The sequence below is a fragment of the Taudactylus pleione genome, unplaced genomic scaffold (genome assembly GCF_031769625.1).
Source record: "Taudactylus pleione unplaced genomic scaffold, aTauple2 ptg000349l, whole genome shotgun sequence".
Classification (NCBI taxonomy): Eukaryota; Metazoa; Chordata; class Amphibia; order Anura; family Myobatrachidae; genus Taudactylus; species Taudactylus pleione.
The window spans coordinates 2,665,652-2,685,823 of NW_028284750.1; the positions used below are offsets into that span (position 1 = coordinate 2,665,652).

A 20,172-nucleotide genomic window follows, 5' to 3' on the forward strand; every position below is an offset into this window, starting at 1 on the left:
TTATGAACAATACCTCCCACTATGCCCATCGGTTTGCAATTGAAGTCCGAATCGACGCTTAGTAAAATCTACCTCCAAGTCTTTTATACACCTCCCACTCCTTTAAACAGCCAAACAAGAAACACGTATGAATGGTGTAAGCAACTGTGCTTGAAGTTTGGCTGAATTTTCTAAATATGACAACATAATACCCAGGCACTGCCATATACAATATACTATGGAATGTGCACAGACTGAAAAGATGGACAAATTGGACAGAAAAGAGGTTGGTGATTTGGATCCATAAAAGATAGGCGTGAAGGTCAGTCTAATACAGTCCTGTAGACGATAAACACATTAATAAGTATACTCTCAGAATTGCTACATAAGTGACATTTATTAACGTTCTGCTATATTTACACTTTTAACATAGTAAAATTTTAAAGTGAATTGCCAATTGGCAAATAAAGGTGCATATCAGTCTACACAAAATGCAAAGTTTTGCTTATACACTTTAAAAGCACAAGAAAGTACAAGTATGTTATGTATTAGCCCCACCAAGTCCACTACAGACAGCCCAACCCCAAAAAATAAAAATGAAAAATACATCCAGCTACTAGTTATCAAGGTGACTGGACCACACCAAGTCACAATGTGCAGGTAGAAGTAAATCTGGAGGGAGAGGTATAAGTCTATACAATGCCAGTCATTTCCCCATAACTCTATGGAATCTGGATACTCATTTATTCATTATACAAAGAGACACATACACAAATAAGTAACTATTGTCCATTACTTAGATGAATCATTTATTTAGCATTCCTATCGAAGATGCTAAGAAATCATTGATAAAGTAGTTTTAAGAATTAGGTTAATGAGAATGATCTCTGTTAAAGAAAAGCCCATCTTCAAGTGTATAATAATGTAATATTTCTCTATATACAGCGAAAACAGCAGTTTTGTGGACCAAACCAATATTTATGAGAATGCAGCTTATTAAATATATTAGAAAACCTGATGCTCCTATCTCATGGATGGCACAGTGTCACGGTGGTTAGCATTGCTTTCTCACAGCACTCGGGTTATGGGATATATTCCAACCAGAGCCCCATCAGTGTGGAGTTTGTATGTTCTACTGTGGCTTTGTGGCATGGAATACAGATTGTAAGCTCCAATGTGACCAGGAACTAATGTGAATTAAATATTTTCTGTAAAGCTACATAATATGTAGTTGCTGTATTAAAAAAATATATTAATAAAAGGGCGTCTGTTCTGTGACTATCTGCTGCGTACATACCCCTGAATCCCTGAAAATTGGGCTCAGCGCATAAAATGGTTGTCTATAGTACATATAAATCACAGGTGCACATTGTGTCAAGTTCAACCTCTTACTTTGCAAGATATGATGGGAAAATATAAATAACGAAGGTTACAGTTTACTATGGCAGTAGAAGTTGCATTGGGGATTTCTATTTGAATGAATTGCATTCATGTTGGAATAACTAACCTTTGGACAATAACGTAACAGTTGATGACCAATTCTTAACTAGCCTGTTAGATCTCAGATGTGTGCTCAGCACATCTCATAAACAACAAACAATCCAAACTCAGGAATATATTCACAGTATAGGAGCAAATTTATAAGGTGTAGTGTAAGTGTAAGTGCTGCTCTCTTTACCGCTCACAGAGGCAGGTTAAAAAACACAGGGTAACATCCTTTCATCACTTTGCACTCCTTACACGTGTTCTACATCACATAGAGGAACGCAACTTCAACTGCATAAATATGCTCACAGACAAGTAGATAATAAGGGGAACTATTGTGGTCCACTAGAACTGAAATAACAACATTACAACAGCACAATACAACCGTACGGGACAATATAAATTGAAGTTATGGAGCCAGGCATTTCTTAAAGTGAACAAGACAAAACTATCATGTGTGGTATAGTATTGTGATATTGTTGTTCTGTAAACCGTTGTACACAATAGTTCCCTGGTGTTATCTAGTAGAAGATAAGAACCTATAATTCATTAATGAGCTAGCTAAACACATCCAGTTTTGGCAACACTTCAGCCAACAATCCCAATTCTCTACACAGAACCAATAGTGTTTCTCCCCTAATATGTGCCATGTAGCATGTTCCGCGTTCATACTGTGCCAAGTACACAGAGGAGACATCTGTAATGCGTCTATCGGTACATTAGGAACTAGACCGTACTGTTTAGAAAATGGATAGGCTGCATTCTCATAAGCTGCGTGTAGCTGACACATTAAACTAAATAAAAGTAACATTAAGTTTCAAAACACTTGTACAACGGTCAGAAATTTAATTTAGTTTCTTTTAGATTCCTATTGGTTTATTTCATTTTTTTAGACTTGATGTCCCTTGATTTTAATATCCAGTGGACTTCTTTATGTTGTAGAATTTCAACTCTGGATTCCAACATCCTTAGCTTCTGAGAGGAAGTAAAATATAATATATAGCAAGGAAAAAGAAATAGACGAGAGGAGTACATTTCAATGTCTGAAGCATTTACATATTATTCCCAGAAGCAGAACACAACACAATACACAAAAACATCTGTGCGGCACTCAGAGTATGGAAAAACAAGATGAAGCAAGACTGCCCTCTTCTGGCAGGAGGAGTGCAGACCAATGTTCTTTTTTGTTTTGTTTTGTTTTACAAACAATATAGAAGGCTTATTAGTACTTCACAAACTTGATTGCGATAGCTTTGATTTAAACAGTAGCCACTAATGATTCCAGGATAATAACATAATTCTTCAAAAACTATTCAAATTTTACACCTAAAAACAAACAAAAAGTAATGCTTATTTTCATCTTCAACAGTAATTTTATTTGTTGGCCTGTTTTTCAGGGCTTTGTTTCATTCCTAAATGAAGTAATCTTTTTTTCCCCATGGTGTTGAATTTGAGAGTCTCTTCCTGCAGGTATCCTTGCTGTCTTGTCCATATATACAGGATTTGTGACAAGGCAGGAAGAACGGGGAAATAAACACTGAAAGGAAAGAAGGATATGGAAAGTCACAACAAGAATTCTATGGATTTCCTGTATGTTGCGTAAATACCCCAGGATGCACCGTGTCATTTTCAGTTAAGGTAAACGTCACTGTAGTCATAGAATGTGACAGCACACTATGTTCCTAAGACATTCTATTTATAGTGAAACCAAAAGTAACAAGAAGCATGGCCTCGGCTGTTAGCTACACTATACCGAGCTCAGCCAACATGCTAGGACCATTCAGACATAGCCCTAGCCAGCAACAAGAAGCTCTGTCAAATAGAATTAATTCTTCCATCAGATAGATTGTTAAGCAGTAAAGGCTACTTAGGGGGGTATTCAATTAGGCTGCGAAAAGCCGGAATCGCCGATGACGTCATTTTCGACTATTTCAATTATTCCCGTATTCAATTTCAAAGACTTTTCGCAGGTTCCAAAAGTCTTTGAAAAAAAAGACAGGGATAACTTTTCACCATGTTTTACATGGCGAAAAAAAGTGCAGAAATGGGGTTTAGGGGTGCAGGCTTAAAAAAAAAAATTGCCTGTAAACCTGGGAATGTCATTTTAAAATAAACTGTGTCAAAAAAAGTTTTTTTTAAAAAATAATAGGGACACCCCAAAAAAAAATTAATAAAAAATTTGGGGTGAAAAAAAAAAAAAAAAATCAAAAAAGGGGAAACAGTGTTTAAAAATAGAGAAATAATTTCATGGGTATTCTGTAAGTATGCGGCAGGTGTTTTCTAGAATAGGCTATTAGCGGCAGGTGCATTTTTGCAAAATTTTTTAAAAATGACTTTAGGGACTTAAAAATATGCTAGCACCCATTTTAATGTACCCCAAATTTGATGGGACCACTTAAAAAAACGAAAAAAAAAAAAACCCCTAAGTGCTCTTCTGCATCACTTCTTCAATGTCGGGAAAAAAAACACCTGCCGTGGCTATTTAAAAACCCAACTTTCTTCTGCAGGCAAAAACGGGAGTCATCTCCCATGTCTGGACATCTTTAGGGGTGTCCCAGGCACATTTTCCGAAAATTCACGTTTATTTTCGTAGATTCCCAATTCGCTGGGTCCCGTTTTTGCTCATTTTAAATTGAATGCGGGGATAAAGGGGGAACGCACCCGATACTTTATCCCCAGAAAAGCTCCGATGTAGAGCGAAAAGTCCAGCATGGACTTTTCGCTCCCTAATTGAATACGGGCCTTAATGTCCACTGAAGCTGTATATAACTTTAGAACGATATAATTTACTAATTACTTGTAACTTATCTGAATTTAATATAAATGTGTAAACACTTATGTAAAAGGTTTTTTTTTAGGTTACACCAATGCAAATTTTCTATCATAATAGGCGAAAGTCAAGCAGGTGCTAGAACTCCCAGCAGAAACTCCTTAATACAGATTAGTAGCAGTATACCACTGATAGAGGCAAATACAGTTCATAAGCACAGGCTACATAATCAGCAATGTTTTCTCAGGCTTTGGTGAATATACAGTGCAATAACAATGGGGCTACGTGCAATGCTGAACGAAGAGGCCAGATTATCAGGAATCTGCGAAGAACAGGTCCTGCGTGATCGCATGCAGCCCCTGCTATGTCTCTGCCTAATTAGCAGGCAGAGGTATTAAGGGCTGGTGCAGGGGCGGAGACTACCGGCGTTCCCGGAAACGGGGGCGTGTTGGCCTCATTTTCCAGGAGTAGCATGGCCAGGGGCTGCATCCACAGAGACACAGTTTCCTGGCCTCGCAAGCCGACCCAGCATGTGCAATCCGAGGCCCGGCGCTGTCCAGCACTGCAACCTCGGTCGCAGTGCTGGGTTTGCAAATGCAGTTCCTGCAAATACACCTCCAGGTTCATTTGCATATTAGCAAGGACAGAATTGCAAAACTGCTTGCATGCAGCTTTGCAATTCCATCCTAACCTGAATCACCCCCAATGTCTTTAATCTCATTGAAGGACACAGGCCAAACTCAAAATATCTCAGAGGACTGACCCTCGAGTACTGTGCATGCTCCTTATTACTAGGACCAACAGTTGGGTTAGTAAATAAAGAAGGAATGGAGATGATGTCAGGTTGACTTCAAGGTACAGACTAAAGCTGGCCACACATCTAAAGATTATCTGTCCAACCAGCCAACTAGTTGATTGATTGGAATTAAAATCTGGTAAGGTATGAAAGCAAATGACAATCAGCAATTTGTTCCCAAACGCTGGAAAATGGACTAAAACTGTTGTTTGAACAAATAGTTTAGATCAAACATTTAACAAACTTGTCTGACAACCATTTTCATCTGTTTTCTGTCATTTAGGAGCAACTTGCTGATCATAAATTACTCCCATACATTACCAGATTTTCATTCCAACCAATCAACAAGTTGGCTGGTTGGATGTAAGTTGTTCTAGTGTGTGGCCAGCTTAAGACCATAAATAAAGATGCAAACGTCTAATAAATACATAAAGTTATTAACAACACTAAAACAGTTTTATGATTTATTAGTATAGATTAAAGATAGACAATAGGTCGACAAGAGATGGTCAACAAGCAAAAGGTCAACAGGGAGAAAAGATAGACTGACAAATGGTGGACAGTGCAAAAGGTCGACATGCTTTCTCAACATTTTTAAGGTTAGGGGGAGGGCTTAGGCTGCGGAAGGGGACGGATAGGGTTAGAGACTAGGGGGAGGGTTCACATTTACATTGGGGGAGAGAGCGTAGCTCCCTGTAATGCAATAACACAATATGTCAACAATATTGTATCTATGCACACAGATCTCTTCTTCGGGAATAAAACAGCAAAAGAGAAAGTACAAAGAAAGACTTAGAACAAAATTAAACAGCAACCCAAAAAACAGTTAAATGCCATGGAAGGTCACGTGTGAGGCATCCCACATACTGCAATATCCATAAGGAGCTAGTCAGATTTTTTATGGCATGCTAGCAATAGTGAATTGAAACCATGTAAATGGACACACATGCATCCTGGAAAAGTATCAAAATTACTAAAATATACTTTTAACAAAATCTGTTGGAAACAATAGGAATTATTTTATTTGAAATCAGTGGAAGCAGCCATCTTTGCATCTAGCGCTTCAGTGGCATTGGGAGGGGCAAATGCAGCAAGTGTAGAAAGTAAGCACTCATTTAACACCTCCAATTATTTATGTTTTTACATTTTTTATTTATTTATTTTTTTCACTTTACATAATTCAAAGTCCGGTCACAACTTACTTTGGTTGTGTGGTAATCCTGCACAGTAATGCCCCAGTACAGGATACAGTAACAACTAAATCCCTTACAATAATAATACTGTACGTCCCCGTAAGGTACCAATATAAGATTGTTATTTAGTTTCTTACCTTTAATAAATAAAGAGAACCCTAGTTCTGGGGAGAGTGGAAAAGTTTTCCGGCATCTTCCGAACCTTTGCATAATTAATGAATCCTCTAAGAAACAGAAGGAATCCTGGAAGAGAGAACATTACAGAATGCCCCAGTCACTACACAGTTATTGCTGTGGTCACACTGTAGCCCATTATGAGCTGGAAACACAAGCAAAAACAGGAGGAACTCTCCACCTAGGCCAACAATGTTATAATACGAGGGGTGCAAAAACATCCATTTGTTATACTGTACATACTGCTTTGCCCACAAATGCTGGACAGCTTTGTTATTACACTGCTAGGATACGCCCATCCCAGATCTAAATCTCTGCAGTGCAATATAAAGGTGGCCGAGGTAGTAAAGTTAAATCAGCCCTACTGTGCACAGTTCTATCTTTCAGCATGGTGTGCTTTACCCTTTCCTGCCCAGCAGGGATGGCACGTTTATATGGCCAGCTCTGTCATCACATGTATGCAACGTGGAGGTTAGAGGGTAAAACAGTATTTAGATCACAGATATGATATATTATCATTTCGAAGATATATAGGACTTTCTATTGGTATCATACTGGTGTATATATCATTTTAATTTAATTGGGTCATAAAAGGAGAAAAAGCGGATTAATCTTTATTTTCTTTAGTGCATATTTCTACTGCGAATGTCTACCAAAAACAGCCACACACCTATCTCCATTCAGTCAGGTGCATAAATATTGGGACATTGACAGAATTTTCATATTTTGGCCTCTATTCACCACCACAATGGCTTTGGAATGAAACAAACAAGATGTGCTTTAACTGCAGACTTTCAGATTTAATTTGAGGGTAATTACATCCAAATCAGGTGAACGGTGTAGGAATTACAACGGTTTCTATATGTGCCTCCCACTTTTTAAGGGGCCAAAAGTAATGGGACAAACTAAAGAATCCTAAATCTAACTTTCACTTTTTAATACTTTGTTGCAAATCCTTTGCAGGCAATTACAGCCTGAAGTCTGGAACGCATAGACATCACCAGACACTGTGTTTCATCCCTGGTGATGCTCTGCCAGGCCTCTACTGCAAATGTCTTCAGTTCCTGCTTGTTCTTGGGGCATTTTCCCTTCAGTTTTGTCTTCATCAAGTGAAATGCATGCTCAATCGGATTCAGGTCAGGGGATTGACTTGGCCATTGCATAACATTCCACTTTTTAGCCTTAAAAAACTCTTTGGTTGCTTTTGCAGTATGCTTTGGGTCATTGTCCATCTGCACTGTGAAGCGCCGTCCAATGAGTTCTGAAGCATTTGACTGAATATGAGCATATAATATTGCCCAAAACACTTCAGAATTCATTCTGCTGCTTTTGTCAGCAGTCACATCATCAATAAATACAAGGGAACCAGTTCCATTGGCAGCCATACATGCCCACGCCATGACACTACCACCACCATGCTTCACTGATGAGGTGGTATGTTTTGGATCATGAGCAGTTCCTTTCCTTCTCTTCTCTTCCCATCACTCTGGTACAAGTTGATCTTTGTCTCATCTGTCTATAGGATGTTGTTCCAGAACTGTAATGGCTTTTTTAGATGTTGTTTGGTAAACTCTAATCTGGTCCTCCTGTTTTTGAGGCTCACCAATGATTTACATCTTGTGGTGAACCCTCTATATTCACTCTTGTGAAGTCTTCTCTTGATTGTTGACTTTGACACATATACATCTACCTCCTGGAGAGTATTCTTGATTTGGCCAACTGTCGTGAAGGGGTTTTTCTTCACCAGGGAAATAATTCTTCTGTCACCCACCACAATTGTTTTCCGTGGTCTTCCGGGTCTCTTTTGGTGTTGCTGAGCTCTCCGATGCGTTCTTTCTTTTTAAGAATGTTCCAAACAGTTGACTTGGCCACACCTAATGTTTTTGATATCTCTCTGATGGGTTTGTTTTGATTTTTCAGCCTAATGATGGCTTGCTTCACTGATAGTGACAGCTCTTTGGAATCAGTTGCTGTCGACTCTCAATATGAGATCCAAATGCAAATGTCACACCTAGCATCAACTCCAGACCTTTTACCTGCTTAATTGATAATGAAATAACGAGGGAATAGCCCACACCTGTCCATGAAATAGCTTTTGAGTTGATAGTCCCATTACTTTTGGCCCCTTAAAAAGTGGGAGGCACATATAGAAACCGTTGTAATTCCTACACCGTTCACCTGATTTGGATGTAATTACCCTCAAATTAAATTTGAAAGTCTGCAGTTAAAGCACATCTTGTTTGTTTCATTTCAAAGCCATTGTGGTGGTGAATAGAGGCCAAAATATGAAAATTCTGTCAATGTCCCAATATTTATGCACCTGACTGTATGTGCTCCATTTTATGCTTTGGGAGGCATTCACAATGTGGGAACAGTTAATTGTCAAATGTAATCCCAGAATTAAAATGGTTAATCCATTAAAAGGAAAATAGTTATCAGGCTGTAGGATTTTGGACAATAAACTTACACTGTAATAAGATCATACTACTATTTATTTCCAGAAAGCTCATCTACAGGTTTTGGTATATCAGAATTAAAGGGGTAAATCCTATTAGGTGCGAGTCATTCTCATGGTGAACTCGCATTTGGAATATCAGTTGCAATCCAATTCCAAACTTGCATTTGTCAGAGGAAATTCCTGTTTTTTGGTGGCACCCTCTGAGTAGGGGAAAAGGCAGGGAAAATCTTTATTTTACAGTACAAATGAAAGGACACAGGGCCCGATTCACTACGGATCGCAGCCGAGATACGCACACAGGTCTGCTGATGTTTGCAACTGCTCAGCCAGCATAGAGACGCCCACTACCGCTTTCTCATATCCGTAACGCCTAGCAGTCCTGCGTATACATTGGTAACATCGAGTAACATCGGCTCCTCACGCACAATTGCAGCAGCTCTGACCTGTCTCAGAAATTTTAAGTCTTGTCGCACGCAGTGAGTACTCAAGCTGCATATGCCGTCGCAGTGGCTAATTTATGCACGCCCACATAATGGCGTTCAAACGGACAGACACGCCTTCGTTTCTTCAACCACTCCCAAACGCTGACATCCAATCACTCATTTTGCGATGGCTTTCTGTCTGCGTGATCGCAGTGCTATCACAATCCTGGCCTGCGCAGTCGCACTGCAGTGCATATGCATGCCCAGGATGCACCATCGCTCAATCTGTGTACGCTGTTGCAATTGCGATCCATGATGAATCAGGCCGTAAGTGCAGAACCTCTGGTACACCCCTCCCAATGAATGAATAATCATGTACTTGGAGGAGTATATATAGCATAATTTGGCCCATGTCAGATTTCAGGTGAATTTCTCTGAGAATCTCAATGATGGGTTAAATGATGTGGGGCAGGTACGTGGAGGTGTAAATGATTTGGGTCAGGTACGTGGAGGTGTAAATGATGTGAGGCAGGTACGTGGAGGTGTAAATGATGTGGGTCAAGTACGTGGAGGTGTAAATGATGTGGGTCAGGTACGTGGAGGTGTAAATGATGTGGGGCAGGTACGTGGAGGTGTAAATGATGTGGGGCAGGTACGTGGAGGTGTAAATGATGTGGGGCAGGTACGTGGAGGTGTAAATGATGTGGGGCAGGTACGTGGAGGTGTAATGATGTGGGATAGGTACGTGGAGGTGTAAATGATGTGGGGCAGGTACGTGGAGGTGTAATGATGTGGGATAGGTACGTGGAGGTGTAAATGATGTGGGGCAGGTACATGGAGGTGTAATGATGTGGGATAGGTACGTGGAGGTGTAAATGGTGTGGGACGGGTACGTGGAAGTGTAAATGATGGGGACAGACATGAGGTGGTGTGAATGATGTGGGACAGGTACGTGTAAATGATGGGGACAGATATGAGGTGGTGTAAATGATGTGGGGCAGGTACGTGGAGGTGAAAATGATGTGGGGCAGGTACGTGGAGGTGTAAATGGTGTGGGACAGGTACGTGGAGGTGTAAATGATGAGGACAGATATGAGGTGGTGTAAATGATGTGGGACAGGTACGTGTAAATGATGGGGACAGATATGAGGTGGTGTAAATTATGTGGGACAGGTATGTGGAGGTGTGAATGATGTGGGTGTAAATGATGTGGGGCGGGTACGTGGGGATGTAAATGATGTGGGACAGGTACGTGGGGATGTAAATGATGTGGGACAGGTACGTGGAGGTGTTGTATGGAAGAGTTGGAGAACTTGCAGATGAGAGGTAAAAGTGTATTTCAAACTATTTACAAACTTGTATAAAAACCATTGAAAAACTACCATACAGACATATTTTTGTACCCCCATGCTGGAAAGACTGAAATTTTCTGAAAAACACTATAATTTTTCAACCATTAATAGAAAGTGCAATCAGCCGCCATTTGACTCCTTCTAACGAACCTCTAGTATTTTCCTTATGGCCACTAACTGCCTTATATATAGTCCTACTATGTCAGTTCCCTGTTTTTTGGCATAGGGTGGTTTCCCTACTTTTCTTGAAATTCTCCCAGGTTGCATTTTGCAGAAAAGTCATACACCATCACTGCGACTACCACAAATAGGCATTTATAATTGGATCTCGCATTTCTCGGTGCACACATTCGTGCGATGTGAGTTTTATGGAACAATCTCACTTTTGCAAACTCGCACCTAATTGAATTGACCCCATAGAAAACAAGTCCCGATAACAACCAGTGATAGCAAATAGCCGTGGTGATAGCTTGATGGGAACAGCTCACAGGCAGTCGCTGAATTCCTTTCACCAGTGATTCTTAAACTTGGTCCTCAGGACCCCACAGAGTTCACGTTTTCCAGGTCACCCAGCAGGAGCACAGGTGTATTCATTACTCACCGACACATTTTAAAAGACCCACAGGTAGAGCTAATTAGTTCACTTGTGAATCTGAGAGGAGACCTGAAAAACATGCACTGTTTGGGGTCCAGAGGACAGAGTTTGAGAACCTGTGCCTTACACTGTTCATCAGTGAGAGCCCAGACCAGACCAATTTGTAGGATTTATTTTCACTTTGATTATTCTATATATCTTCAGTAGAACGTAGAAAATGAACAGGAACTGTTGCACTACCTGGCAAGTGTATAGTGAAGGGCCACCCATACACTCTGCTTTGCCAGTGACTACAGTGCCATGTTGTTTGCTACTACCGCTGGAATTGTCACAATTGCCACCATGTAACTCACCAGGGACCTGTCTAACACTAAAATGTAGTAGCTCTACTCTCCCTCCTCTCTGTCAGCCTGTACTTCCTGGTCACCATTCTGTGAAGTGTAGATGGTCTCTTCAGGCTGACTTAGCCAGATTACTTTCTACTTTCATAATTCATTGCAAGTGATTCATTGCACAAAGAATTTAAACAATGCTGTTTTATTTGTTTTATTTGTACTTACCCAATACCAAAAACACCCACCAGAGCCAGTACTGTCCATCAAAATATCCAGGGAAGTAGGTTGAAAACTGCATATATGACAGGACACAAGTAACATGTTATCACAATCATGTAATATAAAGTAATACATACAATATTTATATAAAAATCTGCAAGTGCACTTCTGCCTTATTAACACAAAAATCATGCACACTTTACTATGTACATATTACAGTATGGTCCCCGGACTGACAAACATAATTCTGGTACAGAAAACTAAACAGGAATTCATGCCATCACATTGTCACCACTAGAGGGCAGACCTGACCATATGATTGCTACTAAAGGCTAGTATAACATTTATCAAGTGTCATTTTTAATGACAGACTACAAACCTCCTTCAGTTGTGTTAAGCTGGGTACACACTAGACGATATATTGAACAATTTGTCATTTTGAGGGCAAATCAGAGAGACACATCGTCCAGTGTATATGCACTATCGCGCGCTCCCGTGTCTCGTTCGTCTGATCTTCAGATCGGCCTGCAAAGCAGGCCAATCTGAAGTCTGACGGCCGACACCATGGTTCTGGACGCGGTCGGGGAACAATATATCAGGCAGTCGTACACCAGATTGTGCAGTGTGTATGGACCGCCCAATATATTGTGACGTTGCTGGGTACACACATCGTCAAGTGTGTACCCAGCATTAGTCAGTCACTCCAGTGATGGGGCAGCAACCTTGTCGCTGCAAGAAAAGCTCTGGTGTGGGTACTCCAGGAGAGAACAGAAGTACATTCAGCAGATTTACTCCAGGAGAGAACAGAAGTACATGCAGCAGGTTTACGCCAGTAGAGAAAAGTAGTTTATGAAGCAGGTTTATGCAGGAGAGTACAGTAGAATATGCAGCAGGTTTACTCCAGGAAAGTACAGTAGAATATGCAGCAGGTTTACTCGAGGAAAGTACAGTAGGTACATGCAGCAGGTTTACTCCAGGAAAGTACAGTAGTACATGCAGCAGGTTTACTCCAGGAAAGTACAGTAGCACATGCAGCAGGTTTATGCAGGAGAGTACAGTAGAATATGCAACAGGTTTACTCCAGGAAAGTACAGTAGGTACATGCTGCAGGTTTACTCCAGGAAAGTACAGTAGTACATGCAGCAAGTTTACTCCAGGAGAGTACAGTAGTACATGCAGCAGGTTTATGCAGGAGAGTACAGTAGAATATGCAACAGGTTTACTCCAGGAAAGTACAGTAGGTACATGCAGCAGGTTTACTCCAGGAAAGTACAGTAGTACATGCAGCAGGTTTACTCCAGGAATGTACAGTAGTACATGCAGCAGGTTTACTCCAGGAATGTACAGTAGTACATGCAGCAGGTTTACTCCAGGAATGTACAGTAGTACATGCAGCAGGTTTACTCCAGGAATGTACAGTAGTACATGCAGCAGGTTTACTCCAGGAATGTACAGTAGTACATGCAGCAGGTTTATGCAGGAGAGTACAGTAGAATATGCAGCAGGTTTACTCGAGGAAAGTACAGTAGGTACATGCAGCAGGTTTACTCCAGGAAAGTACAGTAGTACATGCAGCAGGTTTACTCCAGGAAAGTACAGTAGCACATGCAGCAGGTTTATGCAGGAGAGTACAGTAGAATATGCAACAGGTTTACTCCAGGAAAGTACAGTAGGTACATGCTGCAGGTTTACTCCAGGAAAGTACAGTAGTACATGCAGCAAGTTTACTCCAGGAGAGTACAGTAGTACATGCAGCAGGTTTATGCAGGAGAGTACAGTAGAATATGCAACAGGTTTACTCCAGGAAAGTACAGTAGGTACATGCAGCAGGTTTACTCCAGGAAAGTACAGTAGTACATGCAGCAGGTTTACTCCAGGAATGTACAGTAGTACATGCAGCAGGTTTACTCCAGGAATGTACAGTAGTACATGCAGCAGGTTTACTCCAGGAATGTACAGTAGTACATGCAGCAGGTTTACTCCAGGAATGTACAGTAGTACATGCAGCAGGTTTACTCCAGGAATGTACAGTAGTACATGCAGCAGGTTTACTCCAGGAATGTACAGTAGTACATGCAGCAGGTTTATGCAGGAGAGTACAGTAGTACATGCAGCAGGTTTACTCCAGGAAAGTACAGTAGTACATGCAGCAGGTTTACTCCAGGAATGTACAGTAGTACATGCAGCAGGTTTACACCAGGAAAGTACAGTAGTACATGCAGCAGGTTTACTCCAGGAAAGTACAGTAGTACATGCAGCAGGTTTACTGGAGGAAAGTACAGTAGTACATGCAGCAGGTTTACTCCAGGAATGTACAGTAGTACATGCAGCAGGTTTACTCCAGGAATGTACAGTAGTACATGCAGCAGGTTTACACCAGGAAAGTACAGTAGTACATGTAGCAGGTTTACTCAAGAAGAATAATTGGATATGCGGAAGGAAAAAAAGTATTATATGCAGGAGGTTGACAAAAGGGTCATTCCATGCCAAGTAATCGGGATCGGTATGAATGACCGCCGGACCTATGCCCGGCGGTTCAACTCCCGACAGTGGATGCCCGACGGAGGAGATCCCGACAAGGTAAGTATTTTACCTATTCCTAACCCTCCCCCCGCCCCCCAACCCTCCCTTAGGGGTTTCTAAACCTAACCTCCCCCCTTAGTACCTAACCAGTGTCCAAACCTAACCCACCCCTTTCCTGCAGCCTAAACCTAAGTCTCCCGGAAGGTGCCTAAGTCCCCCGAGAGCCCCGAAACCTAATCCCCCCCCACCCCATGCGGCTGTCCGCGCCGCCGCCCAGCTTACCTTCGTTCAGTATGCCGAGCTAATGATAGGTGTTGGTATTTCGACGCCTGTCATTAATCCAGTCGTTATTAGACGGTCGGGAAGCCGGTGGTCAGCATTGCGACCGGCGGCTTCCGGACTGCATCCCAAATCACCACAACATCCAACCCGACCGTCTCAGAATTTCATGAAATTTGGTAGGATAATAGACAAAGTAACTTTTATATATAAAGTTTTAGCCCTCAGTGATACACGGTGTTCATGCTACAGGGTTTCAAACATGACAAAATATTTCACATTTTTGCTTGCAAGGTCAACTAAAATGAATCATAACTTTGCTTCTAACTGTGGTAGAACTTTCATGTTGGTCTTGTTTTGAAGCTAAGGGACCATAGTTTTCATAAACAATAGTTTCATATTAAATATTGACTTTTACATTTCAAGGTCACATGATGTGAACTTTGATTTTGAATATCTAAAAAAGTTTATGTTTATTTTTTGTACATAATGTATGTTATACACTTAAATACAATCTCTCTTTGGTATAAGTTTAATTTTGGGATGCTTTTGGGAACAGGGGTAAAAAAAATATGAAGTACTGCAGTTGAATCCTTCTTGCACTAACCATGCAACTGGCAAGTTCAGACTCATCTTTCAGACTCATGTTTCTCTCTATGTTCTAGGGATGGCCATTGGTGGGTTCCCATCGATGGTCACCATCTATGGCACCATCGGTGATAACTATCGATGGCAAATCATCGATTGTTTGCACCTCTGGCTGTAGCTTCTGCATTGAGAACTAGTGATACAAGACATGCTTGCCTCTGGGAGGGGGCAGCCAGGATGGCATAGTTGGGGGGCGTGGTGGCGCATAGAGGGTGTGGCTAGGGATATTACCCGGCATTAGAATCGGAGTGGGGGGCATGACCACGCGATCACATTATTTTGGCCCTGCCACCGCTACACAGTGCAGAGATTACCAGCACTGTGAAGCAAGGGACGGGGCTCCCATCCATTTGTAGTTTTATCAAGAGCGTGACAAATGGAGAAGAAGTACATTAGAACTCAGCGCTGCAACCCATTTGATATTAAAGGATATATAAGCAGTAGAAAACAATTAAGGAAGGTGCTACCATGGATGATTAAAATACAGCCACATGTCAATAGTGATCATTATAGCTGTGATAACTATAGGAAAAAATAAAAAGGGATTCTTTAACTGCTGAGGAGGGACCAAGCACATCAATTGATGAGGAAAGTGACACAGAAGTGGCAACATGCAGGACAGAATCAGCTTTGCAGTCATTAAATGAAAGTTTAAGCAGTGTGGGAGCATCACCTATCAAGAGGAAAAAAATGAAAGAAGAAAACTATTGCAAAAGGAAACCTGTAAAAATTTGGCCAGGCTGTGGCTGCTGAATCTTACCGCAGCCTGACTGGGTCCTGGTAGCTTGCAAGGCCAGGAAGGCTGCATCCACCAACGCAGACCCTGGCCTTGTCCCTCCCAGAGACCCCCAATTTTCAGGAATGCTGCCCAGGAATGCCCCCGCACTGCCTCAACCTTACAATCAGGCTGCGGCTGGGAGGCTCTGCAAGCGAACTCACAGATGGAGGGCTGCAGCTGCGCAGTACTCCCACCATCGGAAATGTGCGCTAACCATCAGGTTAGCATACATCTCTGAATCAGGCCCTGTATTAGGTGAACTGTCTTAGTCCCTTCTATCACTTGATCTCAATGTAGAAGCTGCAGCCAGACCGAGAACAACACAGTAGGGATGGCCATCGACCATAAATAATTTACAAACATCGATTGTTTATTACTGATAGACCATAAATTATTTTCCTCCATCGATGGCAAAATGGAACCGAATGGGGTTTTTTCTGCTCAATACATAGAGCTTTGCTCCGCCCCCTGGCTGTCCACTAAGCCCCGCCAACTAAGCCCCGTCCCTTGTTTTTTTATTAGCCGCGGCTTGCAAAACACCCGACAGTGGTGGCCATCGAGTGCTGCAAACCATAGATTATTATTGTATCATCAATGGTTATCACCGATGGTGCCATCGATGGTAAACCACCTATGGCCATCCCTAGAACACAGAGAGAGAGAGACAAGAAGACGAGTCTGATCTTGCCAGTTGCATGGTTAGTGCAAGAAGAGTACAACTGCTGTACCTCATATTTTCTTTTCCTCCTGTTCCCAACAGCTTCCCAAAATGAAAATTATACCAAAGAGAGATTGTATTTAAGTGTATAACATACTTTATGTACAAAATAATTAAACACACTTTTTTAGCTATTCAAGGTCAAAGTGACCTTGAAATGTAAAAGTCAATATTTAAATAGAAAACTTATTTATGAAAACTTTGGACCCTTAAGCTAGCCACACACTACACCAACTTACATCCATCTAGTTGATTGGTTGGAATGAAAATCTCATAAGGGATGAAAGCAAATGACAATTAGCAATTTGCTCCAAAACGCCGGAAAATGGACTAAAACTGTTTGTTAAATGTTTGATCAAAACAATTTGTTCAAACTCGTCTGACGACCATTTTCATCTGTTTTCTGGCATTTAGGAACAAATTGCTGATCATCAGTTACTCCCATACGTTACCAGATTTTCATTCCAACCAATCAACTAGTTGGATGGTTGGATGTAAGTTGGTCTAGTGTGTGGCCAGCTTTAGCTTCAAAACAAGACCAACATGAAAGTTCTACCACAATTAGAAGCAAAGTTATGATTGGTTTTAGTTGACCTTGCTAGCATAAATTTGACATATTATGTCATGTAATGTTTGCAACCGAGCACTGTGTATCACTGAGGGCTAAAATGTTACATATAAAAGTTTCTTTATGTCGTCTATCATCCTACCAAATTTCATGAAAATCTGAGGCAGCCGGGTTGAAAAGTTACTTTTTTTGTGATGTTGTCTTACATGGTATTACAGCAGACATAACAGCTATTTCCATCTGCAAGCTAAGCTGATCATTTCACAAGCCACAGGAAGCTTAATGTGAATACTGTATTTGATATTTCCATCCATTCATTTGCTTTTCTTATGGTACATTGTGATCAGAAAGTAAACCACTTACTCTGACAATTAAGATCCACTTAATCAGGGAGAGACCAAATCCAGAAATAGCCCCATATCTGCCGGCGGCTGACGTGGTCAGGCAGAACGACAGGAAAAATCCAATCCAGTTAAACAGGAATGCCACTGTCACAGAGAAAATATACAGTCATTTATTAATATAAGAACAAGTTACTTAAATGTTTGGCTATAACTAAACCTCATTATGGAGAAAGACAACTACATCTATACTATAGCATGACCTCTGAGTATGTGACAAAGCAGATGAGATACAATCATGAAGCTAAGGACATGTGCCGTCATTTCCCATTAGTGGATAACACCAAGACTACAGGAATAAATAACTTATTGTATAAAGTCATATTGGCCTGATATTGACGTAAGTGCAGTAAGTATTATTTGTTACAGGGAGCCTTATTGTGTGACACTGAGCAAGCATATTTTTATAGCACAGAGATAGAAATCTGGTAGTAGCCAAGTATTCCATTTCAGGCCAGCAGGTGTCACAATGACCAAACAGTGTATAATTGCAGATTGCCGTTTACATCCAATCTTAGATAATGCATTGAATCCTCTGACGATTAATATTAATGTGCAATATCCCAGCCCAGACATGCTGATACTTGGCTGGATATATACACTCTATATATAAAGGGGCATACTTGCTAGTATCACTGCAATACTAAACAAAATATGCTGCTGGTGTAATGGTACGTTCTTACATAGGGCCCTTAATGTCCAAACATGCACAATGCTAGATAGTACAGATCCAGTCATTAGGTCATTAAACTGAAAAAAAAAAATCAGATCTTCGGTGTCTCCCATTACAAATACCTTTAAGTTCAAAATAAATAAGCTGTCCTGCCATTGTTCTTTCCACCTGTAGTTGCAGTAGCCTCATATAGTAACTGTTAATAAATACAGCTAGATTACATAGAGCCTCTGCTGGATAGGAAAAAGAAAGAAGGAAGAACTCTCTGGTTGGGGTCACTCTTAAATTGTAGTAATTACGTAATTAATAGATAACTTTTAACTTTTAATATACAAGTGAGGTAGGTTGTATAGGATATACATCCATGTGACATTTAATTCTCTAAGTTTTGAGATCTACGATACTGTGTGTTGGTGCTGTAAAAGGTTGCATATCCTATACAACCTACCTCACTTGTATATTAATACACTATATGTACTAATTAATTCAGTCATTGGACTGACTATTATGTGGGTCAATTCAGAAATTTTTATTACAGGATTATACCAGTAATTTTCTTTCTTCTGATATCACCCCGCTGATGAATATTTCACATTTGCTTTCTACATATCAGCTTGATTTTTCATGTTCAGTTTTTTGTTTCGGCTTTGTATGTCCATTTAATTACTTCTATTCAGGATTTGTACTGTACAATGGCAGTTATTTTAATGCATATCTATTAAAAGTTATCTATTAATTACGTAATTACTACAATTTAAGAGTGACCCCAACCAGAGAGTTCTTCCTTCTTTCTTTTTCCTACTGATTTATACTCTCAGGGGAGCACCTCCACTTTGTTTATCTTCCTACACCCCTATTGATTATAGGGTTTTGGATCCTGATGATTGTGGATTTTTCATATGACTCTACCCTATACATTTTTTTGATATTTCCTCATCCTGTGCTCATCTACCCTCCCCCATTCCCTTCCCTTGGTTTTTTGCCTCTGCTGGATACATAATGTGTGAAAAGCACTTTTAGGGGTCAATCCTATTCTATCCAAAGGGTGCGAGTTGCTGTTGCAACGGCGTTAAAACACCGGCAACAGACCGGCACCTCGCACCCATCAATGCGAGCAATTTTCAGCAAAATTCGAGTTGCCGTAACGTGCGCCCATTGCCGATATGACTCGCACCGACGAGATCATCGTGGCTAATTGGATTGAGCCCTTCAAATTTTGTACCGAGATAGGAATATTTGCTACCAAAAGTAGTTTAAACACATTTTAAACTGGGACATAATTTAGAAGCTGTTAAGACCAAAGTTGACAAAACTGTAAAATGGCTGCTTGTACAGTCTGTAAATACACAGAACAGGGCTTTTCCCTCTCATCAATGTCACAAATATGGAGGAGCAGGAAACACATGCAGTGCTCCCTCTTTAATATGCATGTTTAAATGCAGCTAAAAAAACGTGTTATATCTGGGGGGCCATTATAAAGAGGGTGACATGAATTTAAAACATTAAAACGACTTTGTGGTATAAAAAGAGTGTGGCATAAAAAACCATTATCAAAGTAGTTCCAATATCCATATAACAAGGCAAAGATATACACTGAAAATACTGTACATGTGAATATCCTGTTTTTGCACGATTTATAAATGATGGGACATGTACTCTAATGTAGTATTCTGAGTGAATCACACTCTAACAACACTGACAGGACAGTAATAGGAGGAGATAAAGGGAAAAAAAACAAATAATGGCAACTGTACCAAATGTGGTCAACTCCATAAACCTCAATCCCTTTCAATTGAGATTGAAACC

The 20,172-nt window shown here is 40.6% G+C and overlaps 1 protein-coding gene across 1 annotated transcript in view; it reads right to left on the reverse strand.

The window, feature by feature from the left end:
• Positions 1–357: 357 nt before the first annotated feature.
• Positions 358–20,172, reverse strand: part of NDFIP1 (Nedd4 family interacting protein 1) — a 71,789-nt gene continuing 51,974 nt past the window's right edge. Inside the window, exons 5-8 of the mRNA XM_088444118.1 lie at positions 17,656–17,780; positions 11,785–11,851; positions 6,361–6,466; positions 358–3,001 (exon numbers count right to left, since the gene is read on the reverse strand). Of these exons, the coding sequence (XP_088300244.1) occupies positions 6,363–6,466; positions 11,785–11,851; positions 17,656–17,780 (296 nt within the window). The 3' untranslated portion in view covers positions 358–3,001; positions 6,361–6,362. The remainder of the gene's footprint in view (positions 3,002–6,360; positions 6,467–11,784; positions 11,852–17,655; positions 17,781–20,172) is intronic.